At 41.7% G+C, this 22,402-nt stretch overlaps 1 protein-coding gene across 1 annotated transcript in view; it reads left to right on the top strand.

Moving 5' to 3' along the window:
- The window catches only part of LOC129704020 (G protein-coupled receptor kinase 5-like), a 226,470-nt gene that overhangs the window by 119,241 nt on the left and 84,827 nt on the right, over positions 1–22,402 (top strand). The window contains exon 3 of the mRNA XM_055646840.1: positions 15,664–15,776. Within this exon, the coding sequence (XP_055502815.1) occupies positions 15,664–15,776 (113 nt within the window). The remainder of the gene's footprint in view (positions 1–15,663; positions 15,777–22,402) is intronic.

Raw genomic sequence — 22,402 nt, 5'->3', positions numbered from 1 at the left:
TACCGTCCCTTATTTTTGAGGGGCGTCTCCACCATACCGTGCCCCGCATGTCCAGCAGCGGAAGGACCCTAGACTGTGGTCCTCCCCCACTGAGCCTTGGCATTGGCTGCACCGAGTTTCAGTGCGTCCCTCAGCAAGTACTCCTGCAGTCTGCAGCAGGCCAGTCGGCAACATTCCCTGACGGACATCTCGCTCTGCTCATGTTGATAAACAGCAATAAAAGTTTCTAGAGGTGATGGAAAGACTGGAGGATAGACTAGGTGCTGAGAGCTCTCTTATACCTGCATTAAGGAGGTAATTAAACACCTGAGCGATTACAAATGCCTGTGAAGCAATGTGTCCGAAACATTATGGTGCCCTGAAATGGAGGGACTATGATTAAACACATCGGTAATTTTTACATGGTGAAACCAAAATGTATAAAATGGCATTTTTTAAAATCTGACAATGTGCACTTTAACCACGTGTGATTTTTTTTCTCTCTATTACAAATCTCAAATTGTGGTGTACGGAGGCAAATCAATAAATGATGGGTCTTTGTCCCAAGCATTATGGACGGCACATTATTTGCTTTATTAATTATTTCCTAAACATCTTTGTTCAATAACTTTATCTCTAGCTTTTTAGTAGTTCATTAATAATTTAGTTATTAATTTTATTTGGTTTAAGGGATTATTTTTATTTGGGTCAAGGGAATTGGATAATTCAAACAATGTTAGTTTAAAAATAAACCTCTCAATTTATTTTTAGCAGCTCAATCTTAACGAACAGGTTCCACTTGTTTTATTTTAAGCCTGATTTTATTCAGCAAGTTATTTTCTGAAATTTTCTAAGAAAGGTTTTAAAATAAATCTGCAGCACTTGATTTAATCCAGAAATTCTGGTTTATAATCTTTAAAAAAAATTCAAAAATAGACAGTGAAACTGCTAGGAATGTTGATCAGGCATTATCTGCAGGAAGAGCCACAAGGAGTTAACATTTCACGTCAATAGAATGCATCACAAAGGTTGATGGAATCTAAAGGAGGTGTGAATTGGAATGAAACATTTTCTGAAGGCGTTTAAGCGGGTGTTGTTGCTTGATCTTACATCTGAACCTGGAGCAGTTCCAGGTGGAGAAGGTCAGATTGGGAGTGAGAGAGAATAATTGGGCAAGAAAGCAAAGTATGATCTCCACAAGGCGTCAGAATGCGATTCATTAACTCCAGCTCTGCTTTCAACACCATAATACCAAATAAGCTTACCACTAAACTTCTGGACCTTGGTCTTGGAGCCTCCAACTGCAGCTGGCTCCTGAACTTCCTAACTGGTAGACCTCAGGCAGTTAGAATTGGTCGTAACGTTTCCCCCACCCTGGCCCACAACACTGGAGCTCCTCAGGGCAGCGTGCTCAGTACCTTGCTCTATTCCTGTACACCCATTAACTATGCGGTCAGATACACCTTCCACTTGATCGTTAAGTTCGCCAAAGCGGACCACATTAACAGCAACAAGGAGATGGAGTATAGGAAAGAGATCAAGAATCTTTGTATCAGGACAACTGCCTGGCCCTTAATGTCAGCACGACAAACGAGTTGGTTGTTGATCTAAGGACGAAGGGGTGGGAAATAGTGATGGTGGTGAACAGACTCCTGTCCTCATTGTTGACGCTGCTGTAGAGATGGTTGACAGCTTCAGTTTCTTGACATCCGTATAGCCAATAATCCAACCTGGTTCCTTCACTCTAATTAGTTGATTAAGAAAACTTATCTACTTCCTTTGGCAACTGTGAAGTTTCGGAAAGCGCACCAGAGCTCTGATGAACGTCTGCAGAGGAGAATTTTGATGGGAAACCTCTCAGCCTAGCAACTGCTCTGCTCTTGACTGCCTGAACAGGCAGAGAGTGATGAATGTAGCCCAGTCCACCACAAGCTCGTCACTTTCATCAAGAAGGCTGGCAGTATCATCAAGGACGCCTGCCACCTTGACCATTCTCTTTCACGCTCTACCTTCTTAGAGAAGATGTAGGAGCTTGAAAGTCCAGAGATCCAGACTTCACGACAGCTTCTTCCCCACTGCTATAAGACTCGTGAACCAATCACCACATTCACACCCTTTCCTGGAAGTACCACCTCATCCAGTGTCATTGTTCCATTATTACACTGAAGTATTGAATTTTGTAGTAACTACAACCTTTGCACCATTCAGCTGTTCTTTCATTTGTCATTATTATGTGTACTTGGTGTATTTATTGTTTACTCCATGAGCTTCATGCTTTGATCTTTAGACTTTCGAGATACAGCGCGGAAACAGGCCTTTCAGCCCAACGAGTCCGCCCTGACCAACGATCATCCCGTTCACTAGCACTATCCTACACACTAGGAATGATTTACAACTTAAAGAAGCCAATTAACCTACAAACTTGTAACTCTTTGGAGCGTGGGAGGTAACTGGAGCACCCAGAGAAAACCCAAGTGGTCACAGAGAGAACATACAAATGTCAGACAGCACCCTTGGTGAGGATCGAACCGTGATCTCTGGCACTGTAAGGCAGCAACTCCACTGTGCAAACTGGAATCTCCTTAAAATTTGCCCCTCTCCCCTTAATGTTATGCCCTCTAATTTTTAACAATTCCACCCTGGGGAAAAGCCTCTGACTGTCTACACTCTCTGTGCCTCTTATAATTTGATATACTGCTATGGTTCTGTAGTGCTGAAATGTGAATATGCATGTGTCGATATGTATCACTTCAGAAACCTGATGATATTGCAAATGTAACCTGAAGTAAGATGGAAGACACAGGAAGGGCTGAATGGACTGTCCTTGTACCTAAATCGGGCAGTCCTTTACAATGTTCTGTGGTTCAGACAGTTGATACTTAGATCTCCAATATAATTTTTGTTTACGAGCCACTTTATTGCACACCTTCGAACTCTGAAAATGGTGTGTTCATAATTATAAAATGGTATTCTAACTACAGTAACTTTGCAAAATTAATCAAGCAATTTTGCGCATTCAGATGGAATTCAGATGTTTTTCTGCCAGTGAAATTAGCTCTTTAAAAACCACAACATCTGCAAGATTCAGATAGCCAGATGGTTAATGGGAACTGGTTTACTGGGTGAATGGCTTGGTTTTCGAGACCACAATGAGCTCAAGGAACAGTTGAGATGAATTTACATAAATGCTTTGCCATTTCCCCCTATGAATTTGTATGATTTATTGTGGACACTACACTTACATTGACTTTGAAAATGTGCAAATGTTTGATTTTTTTTAAAAAGCAAATTAAAATCTGATCCCATACCACGAAACACATCTGAATTCAGTTATATAATTATCATAGATTTACACAAGAGTTGTGAAGGGAGTATATTTGTCATCAGCTCCTCTGGTTCATGTTTCCATCGTGTAATCTTTTCTATCCCGCATTTCATGTACATTTTCACTTCCTGGTGAGCCACATTATTGAAGTTAAACAACTTGATGTCTCCTAGCCACCGAACAGTGTGGCAGCCAGATATTCAAATGACATTGTAAATTTCCATACGCAGTTGAAGGAGGCCATTTAACCCATTTGGAGAGGAGACGGTTGCCCACCTCTTTGCAGAGTGTGGATTTGCAAAGAGAGTCTGGAAAAGTTTGCAAGGGTCCCGGTCACGATTTATTCCCAACACCTCCGTCACAGAGGACTCTGTGATTTACGGACTGTTCCCAGGGACATTCAGAGACGGACATCGAGTGCTGCTGGAGGGTCATCAACTCGGTGAAAGACGCTCTTTGGTCTGCCCGAGCGTTGTTCACCACCCAGCAGAGCGAGATGTCCGTCGGGGAATGTTGCCGACTGGCCCGCTGTAGACTGCAGGAGTACGTGCTGAGGGACGCACTGAAGCTTGGTGCAGCCAACGCCAAGGCTCAGTGGGGGAGGACCACAGTCTAGGGTCCTTCCGCTGCTGGACATGTTTGGGCAGGGTGTGGTGGAGACACCCCTCAAAATAAGGGAAGGGATTCCACGCCAGGGGGCCACATGAGTGGCATGGGTGGGGGATAAATTTGTGAAATTTGAGCAATGTATGTAAACAGTATTGAATGTTTGTATAGCCTCCGAAAATGTCGGATGAATTTTTTTTGCACGATTCATGTATTGGATATATTTATTAACTGAATAAAGTCTATTTTGAATTTTTTTTTAAACCCGTTTAGTATGTGCCAGTTCTGTGACTGATCTCATTCCCCACTTATGCAGGCGATTTCCACCCTCAAAGCCCTATCCCATGGTACGAGTTAATTCCAAGAGCTCTCCCGAGTTTCCCCTGATTCAAACTCGGACATTTACGGTAATGGCCACTCGTCGGTACTCGGGCTCTCGTGGATATTTTTCAACATGTTGAAAAATCTTCACGAGTCTTCCCGTGCCCGTGCTTACCTGCCGTTAGCGAGTCTTCCCGAGTACCTGCCGTTAGCGTTACGAGCTGCTAAGAGACGTCCCCGAGCTCCGACATACCCACTATGTTCATTCTCCGTGCTTACCACGCGTTTGATTTTTTTGTAACCTCGGGAGAGCTCTTGGAATGAACTCGTAACGTGGGACTGGGCTTTTAGAAATTAGCCCTCTGAAAATTCACATGTCATTGTTCCCTGTATGTGAATACTTGGCCAATAAACCTATTCATTCATTCATTACATAACAGTTTGGGGATATGAAATAAAAATTTGCTCGAAAAAAGTCACCATGACTTTAAATAAATGATCTGCTTGATTATAATGTCTATATAATTGTTCATATAACAATTTTTACTTTCATAAGTGATAGGAGCAGAATTAGGCCATTCGGACCATCAAGGCTACTCCTTCATTCAATCATGGTTGATCTATCTTTCCCTCTCAACCCCATTCTCCTGCCTTCTCCCCATAACCCCTGATACCCGTACTAATCAAGAATCTATCAACGTCTGCCTTCAAAATGTCCATTGACTGGGCCTCCACAGCCTTCACCACCATTCACCAGCCTCTGTGTAAAGAAATTCCTCCTCTTCTTCCTAATGTCTTTTTATTCTGAGGTTATGGCCTCGGGTCCTAGACTCTCCCACTCGTGGAAACATCCACTCCACATCCACTCTATCCAGGCCTTTCACTATTCAGTAAGTTTCAATGAGGTCCCCCTTCCTCCAAAACTCCAGCGAGTACAGGCATAGAGCCGTCAAATGTTTATCAGCTGTATTTGCTTCATAGCAAATCCCAATACCAACCAGCACAGCTTTGGGATGTGGGAGGAAACCAGATTTACTTGGGGAAACCTATACAGGTACGGGGAGAACGTGCAAATTCCACACTGACAGTGCCACACCGACAGTGCCAGAGACTGGATTGAGCCTGGGCTGCTCCAACTGTGAGGGGGGATCTTATAGAAACATACAACATTTTTAAGGGGTTGGACAGGCTAGATGCAGGAAGACTGTTCCCGATGTTGGGGAAATCCAGAACGAGGGGTCACAGTTTAAGGATAACGGGGAAATCTTTTAGGACCGAGATGAGGAAAACATTTTTCACACAGAGAGTGGTGAATCTCTGGAATTCTCTGCCACAGAAGGCCAGTTCATTGGCTATATTTAAGAGGGAGTTAGATGTGGCCCTTGTGGCTAAAGGGATCAGTGGGTATGGAGAGAAGGCAGATACAGGATACTGAGTTGGATGATCAGCCATGATCATATTGAATGGCGGTGCAGGCTCGAAGGGCAGAATGGCCTACTCCTGCACCTATTTTCTATGTTTCTATTATTACCTGCTGTGTCTGCCATTAATTCTGAGCATGATGTTCGGAATGACTGAAAAGGATGTATACTTAGCAACACATTTTCCTTTTTTATGAGATTTTAATAAAAAATAATTCTAAAAGCCTTTCTGTTATCACACCATTCGCCTTTGTCGATCGTGTAATCTTTTTTCAAGTTCTCAGACAGCCCTCTCTAATACTGTCAGCTGCAGTGGCCTTTCTGATGATGGTATCTCACGTTACAGCTTGTGGCCACATCCTTCTCACGACTTGTTTGCACTGTTCCTCTTTGGGCTTCAGTGCAAACATGTGAAGGTTTGACACCTCTTTCTGGTTCCCCCTGTCGGAGCTGCTGTGGACCTTCTGACTAGCATGCCTCCTTACTACCATTTCCACTTTTCCAGTAGGAAAACCGCCATTCATATTCGCTTGTCAAACAAAACAAAACCTTTTCCTCATTAGACGTTCAGCAACGTGCTCCAGTTATCTTTCCCACTTTACGACAAAAATGGAGATAGAAACATAGACATAGAAACGTAGAAAATAGGTGCAGGAGGAGGCTATTCGGCCTTTCGAGCCAGCACCGTCATTCAATATGATCATAGCTGATCATCCAAAATCAGTACGGCGTTCCTGCTTTTCCCCCATATCCCTTGATTCCGTTAGCCCTAAGAGCTAAATTTAACTCTTGAAAACATCCAGTGAATTGGCCTCCACTGCCTCTTGTGGCAGAGAATTCCACAGATTCACAACTCTCTGGGTGAAAAGAGAGAGGATACTCTATCCTATTCCATTTCTCGTAGCATGATGGACTTAGGCCTTTCATGTGAAGCTTTAAAACAAAGTAACTTGACACTGACCTCTGCAACCAGCTTAGCCACATCTTTTATTTATCTGCTTCACTGAGTTAATTAACATTCATGTCTTTCCCTTCAATATAAAGCATTTCCGTGTTGCAATTGACACAATTTGCAGATTTCCTGCCAGATTTCATATCTAACCCCCAAACGCTGAAAATATTACAGCTTTCATCATACATTACTTAGTTTATTTTTCCAACAATGGAGTGTCGACGTGCTGAATGGCAGAGAATATTCCCATTGGTTTCATTGAGTCAAAAGCAGACAGTAGATATTACTATTGGTGGGAAAGAGATGGTTACTTTAAGAGCAAGAACACAAAAGAGGCAAGGGGCTAATGTATATATAGATATAGCATAGAAACAGGCCCTTTGGCCATCGAGTCCACGGCAAGAGTCAAGAGTGTTTTATTTTCACGTCCCGAAACAGAACAATGAGATTCCTACTGGCAGCAGCACAACAGATATGTAAACATAGTACTCATAAACACTATAGGTAAACCATTAAATATATATATGTGTGTATATATATTTACTGTATGTATATATATATGTGTGTGTGTGTGTTTGTGTGTATATATATATATATATGCGTGTGTGAGATATATATGTATTTATATATATATGTATATATATATATATATATATATATATATATGTATGTATATATATATGTGTGTGTTTGTATATACATATCACTTATATATACTTAAATTATATATATTTATCATATATAAAACATATATTTATCACATATGAACAATTATATATATCATATATAAAACAAGCAATAACAGTACAAAGATGAAGAAAATGCTCCCCTAGTCTATATAGTTCAGAGCCGATAACTAGTTTTATGGTATCCCACGATTGCATCACCTCATTCCGTGCTCGGGGCAATTTAATGAGGCCAATTAACCAACAAACCCACTGACTTTGGGACGTGGGAGGACACTAGAGCATGCTCACTAGGGTAAAACCACAGAGACACCCATAAACACCACAGAGACAGCACCCGAGGTCAGAATGGAATCTGGGTCTCAGGAGCTGTGAAGCAGCAGTTCTAACAGCTGTGCCCCCATGCTGTTCATATTGATGTAATACATTATATTAGGAGCACAAAATGATCAAAAACTGTAAAATAATCATTGGGATCAGAATTGGGGAAATATAATCTGTTAGAAAACGATGCGATAAGTAAAATTGAACAGTTCAAAGTGAATAAGATGAAATGTATACTCCAGCAACTGAGATATAAAAATAAAATTGAAACCTTCCTTTTGTGGTTGATTCTGTTCAATTCTTCAAATAGTTTAAGTGACCTCAGCATTCATAAAATCACCTCTTTCTTTCAATTAAGTACTTTTTGGACCAAATTACATTTTGTCATAAGATGAAACAGTAGTAGCATATTCAGCTTCTCAAGCCTGTATTGACAAGCAATTAGATCATTACCTATTTGTAAATATTTTGTTCCTGCTTTGATCCCACTAACTTTGCCTATCAAAATATATCATCTGGTCTTTGTCACTTTTAATTGCCCTGGCTTTTTGTGAAGTGCTCCAGATTTCCAATATCCATGGAGTGATGAAATGCTTCCAGATGTCCATGAACGGCCTAGCTCACATTTTATTCTCAAACCTCTTACGAGAGGAAATGGATTTCCTCTATCTACCATAGCAGCTTAGTAAAACATCTTTAGCACCTTAGTCAAATTGCTCTTAATGTACAATACTCAAATGAACACACGATTGCCCCCAAGTGATATAGAGACACAAGAGAATGCAGAAACTGGAATTTAGTTTTGTTTAGTTTAGTCTGGAGACACAGCGTGGAAACAGGCCCTTCGGCCCACCAAGTCCGTTCAGACCAGCGATTCCCATACAATAGCACTATCCTACACACTAGGGACAATTTACAGTTTTTACCAAAGCCAATTAACCTACAAAGCTCTGTGGCTCTGGAGTGTGGGAGGGGAACGTGAGCACCCGGAGAAAACCCACGCAGTCACGGGGAGAGTGTACAAACTCCGTACAGACAGCACCCGTAGTCAGGATTGAACTTGGCTCTCTGGTTCTGTAAGGCAGCAACTCTACTGCTGTGTCACTGTCGCCACCCAAATCTTGAGCAAGAAAAATATATACTGCTGGAAAAACTCCCCTGCCTCTCGGCCAGGCAGCCTCTCTGGAGGGATTTGGACAGATGATGTTTCGGGCCAGTGTTCTTCTTCGGTCTCTGCAGCTGAAAGTCTCACCTTAAACGTTGTCGGCCCATTTCCCTACACAGATGCGACCTGACCCACTGAGTTCCTCCAGCAGTTTGTTTTTGCATTATCTCAAGTAATCTGTCTTCAGATGGTCTTCTTATACTTTGAAGGTTCATCAAATAATGTTGCTCCGTGACCATGATATGGCTGTAAAATTAATGTCCAACTTTTTATAGGTCCATCTCCATTAACCTTTCTTTCCTATGAACTTTAATTCACATTACTCGACAATCTAGTCTAAGCTACATACCTCCAGAAGCCAGAGTTCAATTGTAGGAATAGAACATCGGGCCTCCATAAAGGCAACTGTGGAGGCCTCAATGGGCCTGACTATGGGTGGACTGGACTTTGTGCCTTCCCTCATAATGGGAACCATTGTGGGGGGATGTTTTTATGTTTAAATTTCTTTATTACTGTTATGTTTGTATTATTTCTTTATGTGCTGCATTGGCAAGAAAAATGTCACTACACCTAGGTGTATGTGACCAATAAAATAACCTTTGAACCTTTGAGAAAATAAGTCTTGCAGTGTGTGGTATGATGAAAGCTAGTCAATTGTGCCACCTGCTTGATTGTCAAATGGAGAGTTTTTGCCAATAAAGATCAAATCCTTCTAATTAATGTGGCCATTAACTATTTGTCAAGTAGAATAAAACCATGCCTCTTTTTCACGTTTCACACATATCTGGATATTGAACAGTATTTCTAGAGGCTGCAATCGTAATGTTAGAAACAAAGTTGGTAGAACGTGAAACATGATCATCTTGGTGCTAATGGAGGTACAAGAGATGTGTAGGAAGGAACTGCAGATGTTGGTTTAAACCAAAGATAGACGCAAAAAGCTGGAGTAACTCAGCGGGACAGGCAGCATCTCTGGAGAGAAGGAATGGGTGGCGTTTCAGGTCGGAAGAAGATCCTTCAGATTGAAGGAGGGTCTCGATCTGAAACGTCACCCATTCCTTCTCTCCAGACGCACTAGAGATGTTGTCTCAACAGATGCTGGAATCTTGAGCAAAACACAAATTGCTGGAGGAACTCAGCAGGTCAGGCAGCATCCGTGGAGGGAATGGACAGATGACGTTTCGGGTCAGGACCCTTCTTCAGTCTGTCCATTCCCTCCACAAATGCAGCCTGATCCCCTGAGTTCCACCAGTATGTGTTTTTTAAAAGCAACTTTGCAATTTCATTGGTTGATTGTGTTTCACTGCATGTGTAACTTGATTGCATTGAATTGTTGACATGTTATTTAAATCTTAGTGTGTCTGCATTTTGAAACTGAAAACTGTGATTAAACTTGGCATCAATGCATAATTAAACAAGGATAAAGAGCACGGTAGTGGTGTTTTTGATTGCACCAACAGCAGGTATATGATACATTGGTATTGTTGGTAATGTTGGTGTGAATGCAACATTACCTGCTGGAAAAACAAATTTGTATTTCATCCCAGCTCTTTGGCCATTACTGTTACTTAACACGGCACAACTCTACATGGCTGGCTAGTTCAATGGTATGCTTCACCCTTGAAAACCAGCACGCATTAACCAACAATGTTGTAAAAATGAATCCAATTCTGGAAACAACAGCAGCCTAGAGTATAAGAATCAAGGCCTGTGAAGCCATAGTGTTGCAAAGAATATAGAGTGGATTATAGGTAGTAATCTACAATTAACAAAAGAAAAGCGGAACTGTGTTGGTTGGTATCACTCATCACTGAATGAAAGGTTGTGTTTTCAAAACCTCTAGTGGGTTTTTTGAGCTCTAAACCTAGTTTGACATTGCAGTGCAGGACCGAGGGAGAGCAGTATCTACCGAGAGCTTGTCTTTTGGATGAGTTTTTGAATGGAGATCCCACAGGGTCTCTCAAATGAACACACAGGATCCCATGTATTTAAGAATAGACAAGTTCCTTCTGGCTAATGATCATCCCTTAGCCAACACCTAAAATCACTGCTGCCCTGGTGTGGGTCTTTTGAAGGCTGGCTATATTATGTCAGTGTAGCCCAGTCCATCAGCGCCCAGTTAAGTGCCACAATGCATGCATGTCCTGGGAACCTCTGAAATGTGCACCACTTCAGTGGTTACTTTTGCTGGCCAATATTGCTCCTACGGGTATTGCATAGAACCGCCATGGAAGGAGGCCATTCAGCCCATCCAGTCCACAACAACTTTGTGTAATGCTAGCCCTACTCTCCCACCCTTCCGTCCAAGTCATGCAAACTCCTTCAGACCTTTATCCAGCTTTATTTTATACATTAAATTAAATCAACCTCTTCTGCTACCCCTGACAGTACATTCCAAGGTATAACTATCGACTGTGTACAAACAAAACAAAACCCTCGTGTTATATTTGGTTATTTTACCAATCACTTTCATTGATGTGCTCTAATCTGTGGTTCCATTACCAGTGAGAACTGCCTCTCTCCATACCTTTCATGATTATTCATCTCTCTCAGATCTCATTGCAATGTACTTTGTTCCAGGCTATTCACACAACTAAAGTCACTCTTCCCCTGGAAGCATCTTGGTAAATTTCTAAATGTGTCATCTCTAAAGCCTCACCATGTGTTTGCTAAGATGTGGTGTCAGAAGTGGACACCCATCCTCTAGTTGCGTCCAACTAGCGTTCATTCTTCATTCCTCTTTTAATACAGCCCAGACTTCCACATGAGCTTTGAACCATTTTCTCGGAAAGAGGAATGGAGGGATATGAATTATGTACAGGCAGATACGAGTTGTTGGCATCATGCTCGGCACAGACATTGTGGACCGAGCGAGCGCCTGTTTCTTTACTGTCCTATCTTCTAACCTGCCCCACCAGTTGCTTCAATCTGTATACATATAGCTGCAGATCTCTCCGAGTTGGCATGTTGAAATCCTATTTGATTAAACAATTAAATGCGGCATAATATTTCACAAGTAATCATGGGGAGCTGAATGTTATGCTCTCTGATGCATCAGATTGATTCTCTCCAGTGTGGAGGTGGGGATTTAATAAACTGAATATTAATGTCACTCTTCCTATTTCTCTATGCAGTTGATTGCTGTAATGTAGGTGGCACAGGCACTCTCCCTGTTTAGTCTACAGCAGCGAGTGGGTGGAAGCCTGGGAAGGGTAATGGCAAGGTTATCACAGTGAACAAACATAGCCTGAATCTGCAGTCATTCTGATGATGTTGGTGTGTCAATTAAGTCGGGCAGATTTGAAGCAATGTTTTTGCTTCAGAAGTGTGACATTTAGTCTTCGCAATGATGATTCATCCTAACATGATACATGAGTGCAGGCAAGCGCAGCTTGAAGCAAAAAATTAAAACTAAATTCTGAATCTCACCAACTGTACTTGCTGAGGCTGTGGCACTGGTGTATGAAAGGCTGGTCACTTCACGTTCCTGCTTGTGCTGGTATTAATTCCTTGTGAACGATTGTCGAGCTAAATCCTGCATTGCAATCCATCACCTGTACCCCTGTAATTTGCACCAATTTACTGGTTATGATTGCTGGCCAATATTTCTTTTGTAAGTATTTCACAGAATGACAGAGGAATCTCAGCATGGTGGGAGTTAATTTGGCCCATCCAATCCAAACCGACTCTTATGGAAGAACAATCCAGCTTTAAACTTTAGAGATACCGCGCGTAATCAGACTCTTCAGTCCATTGAGTCCATGCTGACCAGCGATTATCCCGTACACACACATTAGGGAAAATTTTACAATTTTACCAATTAACCTACTAACCTGTATACCTTTGGAATGTGGGAGGAAACCAGAGCACTTGGAGAAAACCCACGCAGGTCAGAGGGAGAATGTTCAAACTCCGTACAGGCAGCATCTTTAGTCAGGATCAAAACTGGGTCTCTAACGCTGTAACTCTACCTCTGTGCCTCTGTGCCGCCTCTCTAACCACTTACTAGACAACAAATACGTTTTCTTCTGTTAGTTTTTGGTTCTTTTACCTTCATTTATGCCCCCTAATTCTTGTCCCCACCCCCAAATGAAACACTTCTTCAAAATTACACTTGCTGAGTATTATATTATTTTGGTAGATTCATATATTAAAATTAATCTTTGCTCAGCAGCATTTTGTGCAATAGTATTAACTACCTGCCAAACTAGCAGTCACTCTGCTGCCAACTACAACAGGAAAACCATATCCAATGTCCTCAGCACATGTTCAACCCATTCAGTATTACACTAGCTGTGGCGAATGTATGCATGACTAGGTATTTATTTACAGGCACAGACATTTATTCCTGAACAAGTGCGATGGAGTATGTTGGTGTGTGGTAATTTAATTTCCCACATTTCTTCTGCCTATGCTCTTAACAACAACAAACTAAGGAGATGGTGGTTGACTTCAGGAGGGCGGGGAAACAACACCATACACCTCTGCACATCGACGGAGCTGATGTGGAAAGGGTCAGCAGCATGAAGTTCCTAGGACTACACCTGTCTGATGACCTGACGTCCACGGCCAACACCACAGCTCTGGTCAAGAGAGCCCAGCAGCGACTTCACCCCCTCCGAAGACTACGGAAAGCAGGCCTCCCCACCACACACCTACGGACTTTTTACAGGGGGACTGTTGAGAGCACACTGACATACGGCATCACTTCCTGGTTCGGGAGCTGCAAGGCGTACGAACGTCACCAACTGGACAGGATAGTGAAGACCGCAAGCAGGATTATTGGTGCTCCACTCCCCTTCCTGCTGGACATATACAAGAAGAGATGCATCAACAGAGCCATCTCCATCATCAAAGACCCTTACCACCCATCGCATGACTTTTTCACCATCCTCCCATCTGGGAAGAGGTACAGGAGCATCAGCTGCAAAACCAGCAGGATGCTCCTCAGCTTCTTCCCACAGGCTATAAGACTGTTAAATGAACTTTCCCCCCTGCCAAGTATCGCGCACAAACACCCCGCTGCCAGTCGGAACGGCTGTTGAATGTTATTGAATGTTATTAGAGGGTTAAATTGTTCATGACATGTATTTTAACTTTAATTGCTATTTATTTTGTAACGAAAACTGAATGGACACTGGTCGAGAAACGTTTTTTTTGTTTCCTCTGAGTATGCGAATACTCAGGAAATGACAATAAAGATTTACAATTACAATTACAATTACAAGATGAAAGTGTCAACTCCAGTAAATGATCTGTGCTGTTTAACCGTAATTAGGTTTTGACACCTTGGTCTTTGCATTCATCAGTTGATTTTGTGAACTCTACATTTTAAACTTATGCTCAACAAGTGAAAACATTTCCAGCATTACTGGTTGTATTTTATATTTTGGCCAGGAGTATTTCAAAAACATGGTGAAATGTGATTATATTTTGTGCATAAGAAGCTTTGTGGAAAGGCACATTTACACTGAGTAATCGCTATGGACCTGATTCATTAACCTGAATGAACTAATCATGTAGCTAACTAAATATTCACTAGTGCTGTCATTTCTGTAGATTTAATACAGCAATAAGCATATGTTTTCTTCAGTCATAGTGGCACAAAGATTAACCTTTCATTGTTGAAGGAGTCAGTCACAAAAAGCTGGAGTAACACAGCGGGTCAGACTGCATCTCTGGAGAAAAGGAATAGGCGAACGTTTCGGGTCGAGTACCTTCTTCAGACTGAGAGTCAGGATATATGTAGATGGAACTTAAGAGAAATGAATGTAACATTTGCAAAAAATAACAATAATGAAGGAAATGTGGGACACACATGAGGTGATTGTTGACCGTGGTATAGATGACAATGAGCATAAAGACAGAGGATATTTGATCGGTAGATGGACACAGAGGAGGAAGGTTGTTTGATAGGCAGATGGACATAGGTAAGGAGGATTGTTTGCAAGGCAGATGCATCTCTGCCTGGAACTCTCTGCCACAGAGGGTAGTTGAGGCCAGTTCATTGGCTATATTTAAGAGGGTTAGATGGGCCCTTGTGGCTAAGGGGATCAGGGGGTATGGAGAGAAGGCAGGTACGGGATACTGAGTTGGATGATCAGCCATGATCATATTCAATGGCGGTGCAGGCTCGAAGGGCCGAATGGCCTACTCCTGCACCTAATTTCTATGTTTCTATGTCTATGTTTCTATCAGTCTGTTAAAATTCAGTCTACTGTTCCAATATTGATACTTCCTAGGGAGACCATATGAAGGTAGTCTGTTTCTAGTTTCACGTCACATTCCAATTGGTTACAAAATGTCAGTTGGGATGATCAACCCCAATTAACCTTGTTGTCTGTTGGAAAAAGTTCACATTGATCCTAAGCCTCATTACAACGTTGGGCATGGCTGATATTGTGATTCCAGCGCTTGTGATTGCAGCCCCATGATATATTACTTAGAAACTGCTTTGACAAAAGCATCTCCATTGGAACCGACTGATTATCTTTAATTTTCCAAATTCATAAAAATGTAATATTGTTTTATGGTAATTTAGAAAATGAACGTAACAGTTTGTGCTTGTGCTAAATTTGATTTTTATGCCACATATTGATTAAAAATTGTATGTTCTGTACCTTTTAACATGAGACGTTGAGTGTCATAAAGAAAGCAAAGATTAATCATGAGTTGTCAAGTAATCAGGACATTTCAAACTGTTGGATTAATGTTGATGCACTTTCAGTATTTATTTCTGACAGTTTGTATCACTGCCTTTTCACAGCTTTCTCTGTTGCGCTAAATGACTGCCAAAGAGAATTAGTTGGGTTTTAGCCTAATTTAAGATGTAATTAAGGAAACTATCAAATGCTGACGTTCTCTTTCCCCTTCTTTGACCACAGAGAGGAACTATTCCAGCCTGTGTGAGAAACAGCCAATCGGAAGGCTACTCTTTCGACAATTCTGTGAAGCTCTGCCCGATCTCCAGCAATACATAAATTTTCTTGACTTGGTGGTGAGTTGATTATAACATTTCCCCACGGGACAATAATGCAATTGGGGCTTTGTGCCTGACATTTTGAATGTTGATGTTAGATCATGCTTTCATAATGTACTTTTTTTAGTGGACCTTCACATATGCATAGGTCGAGGATTGAAGCAATTAGCTTTGGACGTTGCCTTTTGAGGAATAACTCCCTGGGTTTGCTATGTGATATATTGGCAAGTCGGAACCAACTTGCTTTTTATATGTACATTGAAAGCAAGAATGTGACAAGGGAGAAGGCAGGAATGCTCAAGGATACAGGTGGGAATTTAACTTTTGAGTCAGACGATGTAGACGAGGTATTAAGTGAGTACTTTATATCCTCTCCAGCCACAGGTGAAGGGAGGTGCCAGGTGATTGGAGCAGAACCAACATTGTTTCTTTGATTAAGAAGGGAAATAGGGATGATCCATGAAATTAAAGGTCACTGAGTCTAACAACCATGGTAGGGAAGTTTTGGAGAGGATGCTTAGGGATAGGATTTATTCACATTAGGAAATGAATAGGCTAATTAAAAACAATCAGCATGGCTGCAGCAGGTCATGTTTTACTAAGGTGATTGAGTTTTTTGAGGCAGTGATAAAAATGATCGATAAGGGTAGGGCAATGAATGTTAGCTTCATGGACTTTAGTGAGGCATTTGACAAGGTCCCTTCTGTAGGCTGGTCCAGAAGATTAAGATGCATGGGATAGATGTCGACTTGGTTGTTTGGATTTAGGATTTGTTTACTCAGAGAAAACAAAAGATACAGTAGTTGTGGCAGACTGTCATTTTAGCTGGAGGTTTGTGACCAGTGCTGGGGCCTCTGTAGTTTGTAATATATTCTTGACCAAAAATGTAGATGCGTTGGTTAGTAAGTTTGCTAATTGCACTCAAATTGGTGGAGTTGCAGACAGGAAGGCTATCAAAGTGTACGGCGGGATATAGATCAGTTACAGATATGGGAAGAGATCACTGCTGGGTAAAAGATTCTGCATTTATCCCTCTCATGATCTTATACATCTCTATATGATCACCCCTCATCCTCCTATGCTCCAAGAAGTAAACTCCTAGCCTGCTCAACCTTTCCCTAAAGCTCAAGCCCTCGAGTCCTGGCAACATCCTCATAAATCCTCTCTGTGCCCTTTCCAGCTTAACAATATCTTTCCTACAAATGTGTGACCAAAACTGAACACAATACTCAAAATGTGGTCTCACCACTGTCTTATACAACTGTAACGTGATGCCCCAACTTCTATACTCGGTCTGACTGATGAAGGCCAACGACCCGAAATGATTTATGACCAATTTATCTACCTGTGGTGCCACTTTCAAAGAAGAGGGGAACCTTTTCTTCACAAGAGTGGTGCATATCTGGAAATGCACTGAGAGTAGTGGAAACAGATTTGTCGACAGCATTTTAGACGTATTCCAATCATCAAGGCAGGAAGGACGCACAACCTTCCTTAGAAGGCTTACGAAGTTCGACGTCCCCAACAACTCTCACCAACTTCTAGATGCACCATAGAAAGCAATTTACTGAGGTGCATCACAGCATGGTTTGGGAACAGCTCCATCCAAGACCGCAGGAAATTGCAGAGAATTATGGATGCAGCCCAGACCGTCACACAAACCAAACTACCTTCCATTGACTCTGTTTATACCTCACACTGCCTCGGCAAGGCCCCCAGCATTATCAAGGACATGTCACACCCTGGCCACCTACTCTTCACCCCTCCCCCATCGGGCAATAGGTGTGGAATTGTGAAACCGCACACCATCAGATTCAGGGACAATTTCTTCCCAGCTGTTATCAGGCAACTGAACCATCCTACCACAACTAAAGAGCAGTCCTGAACTACTATCTACCTACTATCTATCTGTGATCGGACTTTACTGGCTTTATCGTACACTAAATGTTATTCATGTTATCCCCTTTATCATGTATCTGTACACTGAGGACAGCTCGATTGTAATCATGTAATGTCTTTCCGCTGGCTGATTAGCACACAACCAAAACTTTTCACTGTACCTCGATACACATGACAATAAACTAAACTGAAACTCAATGTCAAGGGCTGGAAGATTGGATTAATACAGATGGGTCCACATGGCCTCTTCCCATGCAGCATATCTTTGTTGTAAATTTGACAGAACCCTTCCCTGTAAAACAGTCAAATAATTTTCAATGTTTGAAGAGCAGGTATACATTTTTGTTTAAGCTTCTAATGGTGTAGGAAATAAGGGATTAAATGAGCCAGAGGGATTAAATAAGGGATTCAATGAAACAGCGCCAGAGAACCAGGTTCAATCGGGGGTCACTGGTCGGCACGGACTCAGTGTGCCTAAGGGCCTGTCTCCGTACTTTAGCCACTGTATGATGGGAACAATCAGTGTGGATTTGTTAAGGGAAGATCCTCACCGGCTAACCCTATGGATTTTTCTGGAAGAGCTAACAGGGAGGTTTGCTGAAGGCAGTGTATCTTTGTGGATTTTAGCAAGACTTTTAATGTTGACTAACTTGGTATTGTTAAAATATAAAGCTGAAAGGAAGAGCATCAAATAGGATTCAAAGTGTATCTGGTTGCAGGCCTCACTGGGTTACAGTTGTCGGGTGTTTCTCGTGTTAAGGTTATCATCTTTGGGATTCCATCGGCTCCACTACTTGGTCTCCTGCTTTATGTAATACAGATGAATGATTTTTTTTAGACTGAAATATGGAGTTTGATAAAGAAGCTTGCAGTCAGCACAAAAATGAGTGGTCTGGTCGGCAATGCGGAGAAAAGCTTTAGACTGCAATTTGGTCAATTGGCAGCAAAGCAGTAAATGGAGTTGTGAGGTCAAGCATTTGGAGAGTTGCAACAAGGCATGGGATTCTACAGTCTGTGGAGAGCAGGCACGTATGCCCATAAAACCTTAAAGTTACCAGGACTAGTCAATACGTAATTAAAAACATTTATGAAATGCTTTCCTTTATTAGTTTTAGTTTAGTTTAGAGATACAGTGCGGAAACAGGCTCTGCAGCCCACCGAGTCCACGCAGACCAGTGATCATCCCGTGCACTAGCACCACCCTTCACACTTGGGACAATTTACAATTTTACTGAAACCATTTAACCTAAAAACATGTACGTCTTTGGAGTGTGGGAGGAGAAAACCCAAGCATTCACAGGGAGAACGTGCGAACTTCGTACAGACAGCACCCGCAGTCAGGATCAAACCCAGGTTTCAGGTGCTGTAAGGCAGCAACTCTACCATTGTGCTGCCATGCCACCTTTGAACTTTATTGGTCAAAGCATAGAATGTAATTGCAGGAAGGTTATACTGGAGACACAAGGAGAAACAGATGCTGGAATCTTGCTGAAAACACATTAAAGTGCTGGAGTAGCTTAGTAAATCAGCCAGCATCTGTGGAAGGAATGGATAGGCGACATCTCTGGTCAGAAAACCTCTTCAGACTTAAGCTTGTAGTGCAACAGTATGCATCACTAATTCTGGTTATCACATTACAAGAAAGGTGTGATTACATTGTCAAGGGTGTAGGGGAACCTGACAAAGATATCGCCAGCACTGAAGAGTTGGGGTTGTTTTCTTCAGAACAGAAGGCTGAGTAGCAATGTGGCTGATGCAGAAAATTATAAGGGGCCTAAGTAATGCAAAAAGGAAGGACCCATCTCCCCTTAAATAGTGGTAAAAACACAGATGTCATATATTTAAAGTAATTGGTAGAAGAAAGATTGGTGTAGAAAGAGTAAGAAATATTACAAGATAGACACACAAAAACGCTGGAGTAACTCAGTGGGACTGGCAGCATCTCGGGTGAAAAGGAATAGGTGACGTTTCAGGTCGGGACCCTTCAGACTGAAAGATAGCGAAGGCCAAAACAAAACAGGGCCGACAACAGATGACCTCAGGAAGGGTGGAGTCCATAAAGGCCCAATCCTGGCTGGGGAAGACGTGCTAACGACAGGGATACAAGGATGCAAACAGTGGAACTGGTTGGATGACCAGAGTGGGGGAGGGAGGGATGGGTGAAGCAGGAGTTACTTGTAATTAGAGAAATCAATGTTCATACTGCTGGGTTGTAAGCTGCCCAAGCAAAATATGCTTGTGGCCTCACTTTGACAGTGGAGGAGGCCCGGAGCAGAAAGGTCCATATAGGAATGGGAAGGGTCAGTTAAAAATGTTTGGCAACCTAAGAAATATTACATCCTGAGATCAGAATCCCTCATTATATTTAAATAGAAAGTAGCTGTAAGCAATGCATTTTGTTGTCTCTGTAGAGCCATGACACTGCAGGGTGCAAAAACTTAGTGCCGGCAGATCGGGCATCTCTTATACTGGGCATCTCTTTTGCAACATGCCATGTATCAAATAACTTCCCTTTTGTGCCTCTAATTCTCTTCGGATCTCTGGTTTCCTAGCAAACCCATGTGAGGGTTAATGATCTTTGAATGAACTAACTCAAAATATGATGGGAGTGCCAAGTTTGAATGAGTCACATATGCTGCCTTAATTTTGACCAAGTAATTTGTTTAAAGCTCTTGGGAGTATGCCATCAGTGGAGTTTAGCATTAAACCTACATATCATGGATTAAACAAATGTATGAGTATGCAATTTGAAAACTGACGTCAAGTGAATAGTTTTCCAATCTGAAATTGAGGCGAGGCACTTCTCCCACCCTCTGTGTCTGTGTAGCTGTCTCACAATCCCCCCCACCCCCCCCCCCCCCCCCCCCCCAGTATTTTATTGTTTCTCGTTCTGTCTGTATCTTTCACCTTTTGCCATTGTATTTCTTTTCCAAAGCATTTGTGCCTGTTTCTTTCAAAAAACTGTTTCCAGCACTTTTGTCTTTCTCATAGCCTTTGTGTTTTGTGAACTATTATTCTCTCATATTTCCTGTTTTTCGCCCTTCTTTATCAATCTTTCACCATGTTAATCTGTAATCTTGTTCTTGAATGTGGATCTGTTCATGGATCTGTTCATTTCCTGCCTCTTTTAGTCCGCACACATGTACTCCGCTCCCTGCCATTCTCTTTTCTCCTTTCTCTCTCTCCCTGCCTCTCTCTCTCCCTCTCTCTCGCTCTCTCGCCCTCTCTCTCGCCCTCTCTCTCTCACTCTCTCTCACACTCTCCCTCTCTTGCACTCTTCCACCCTCTCTCCCTCACTCCCCCTCGCTTTCTCTCACTCTCACTCTCTCACTAAAGCTGTGGTGAATTCCCACCAATCTAGGCAGCCAGTGGTGAATGACCCATTGCTGCTTTGATTTGGAGATAACTTTCATTATTGATTAACATTACAGGATGGGAACAGACCCTTTGACCTATCGAGTCCGCACCAACCATCATCCATCCATTTTACACTAGTCCTACATTAATTCCCATTTTTCTTCTTCCCACACTAAACTCACACTAGATTCTATCACTCACCTACAGACTAGGGGCAATTTACAGTGGCTAAATAACCTACCAACCTGCATATATTTGGGATGTGGGTGTAAACCGGAGCACCCAGAAGAAATCCATGGGGTCGCAGGGAGAACTTGCAAACTCCACACAGACATTGCCTGAGGTCTGGATTGAACCCAAGTCTGTGAAGCAAGCCTAAGCCACACTTCTAAGAAGAATAAACTTATTTCAAAACAAGGAGGTAATATTAGAAAAAAACTGTTCTCCGAGTTGAGATTTTTTATCCAAAGTCTATTCTCCCTCGCTTTCTCTCCATTCACTCGTTCACTTGTGGTGAATCCCATAATCTAGGCACCAATTGTGAAAAAATAACTGTTTCAGGACTTTCATGGATTAACATTACAGGATTGGTCAAGACTATAAAGTAAACCATCTCCTTTTCTTTTACACTATTTCCTCTCTCCCACTTTTCTTTCCCATTTAAACTCGTTTAGATTCTATCACACACCTACAGACTAGGGGCACATTTTTCTATCCTTAACTATCTAACTGCATTTTTTCTTATGTGGGTCTTTTTTCAATGTAACAAAAAAAAAAAGAAGTTGTACATAAAATGTATTATGAAAATATATATTAGGCACTTTGGTGCCATAAGACTGTGCTACTTAAACTAATAAAACAAAATATTAGAAAAAAAAACTGTTCTCCGAAATTTTTTATCCAAAGTCTATTCTCGGAATAGAAGATCCTTGTGCAAGGGCGATGAGCTTCTCCTCCGTGGCGTTTGTGTTTAGCCAGCGGACTGCACCACTTCAAGGATGTGGCTCATTGTCACCTTGTCAGGGCAATCATGGATGGGTAATAAATGTTGCCAGTGTCAGCGATGTTCACGTTGCATCAATTATTGTTTTAAATTTTCATTTAAATAGAGCTGCACTAAAGATTGATATCTTTACAAGTAATTGGCAATTGAACATTTTAATAATGTATGACTGATGTATATGAAAAGTTTTTTTACTATAATATGTAACTAAACTTTATAATATGTCTACTTCTAATAAAAATATTATTTAAAAAAAAAAAATTATATCTTAGTCAGTGAGAGAAGTGGGCATAGCTGGAAAAGTTCAAATATATTGCCCATGCCTAATTGTCCACAAACAGACAATAGCAAACCACTGTCTTAGACATTGTAACATCTGGAGCTA

This window comes from Leucoraja erinacea, chromosome 15, assembly GCF_028641065.1.
Source record: "Leucoraja erinacea ecotype New England chromosome 15, Leri_hhj_1, whole genome shotgun sequence".
Taxonomy (NCBI): Eukaryota; Metazoa; Chordata; class Chondrichthyes; order Rajiformes; family Rajidae; genus Leucoraja; species Leucoraja erinaceus.
Note: the sequence above shows the minus strand (reverse complement) of the source record. Positions and strands in the feature narration are given on the sequence as shown.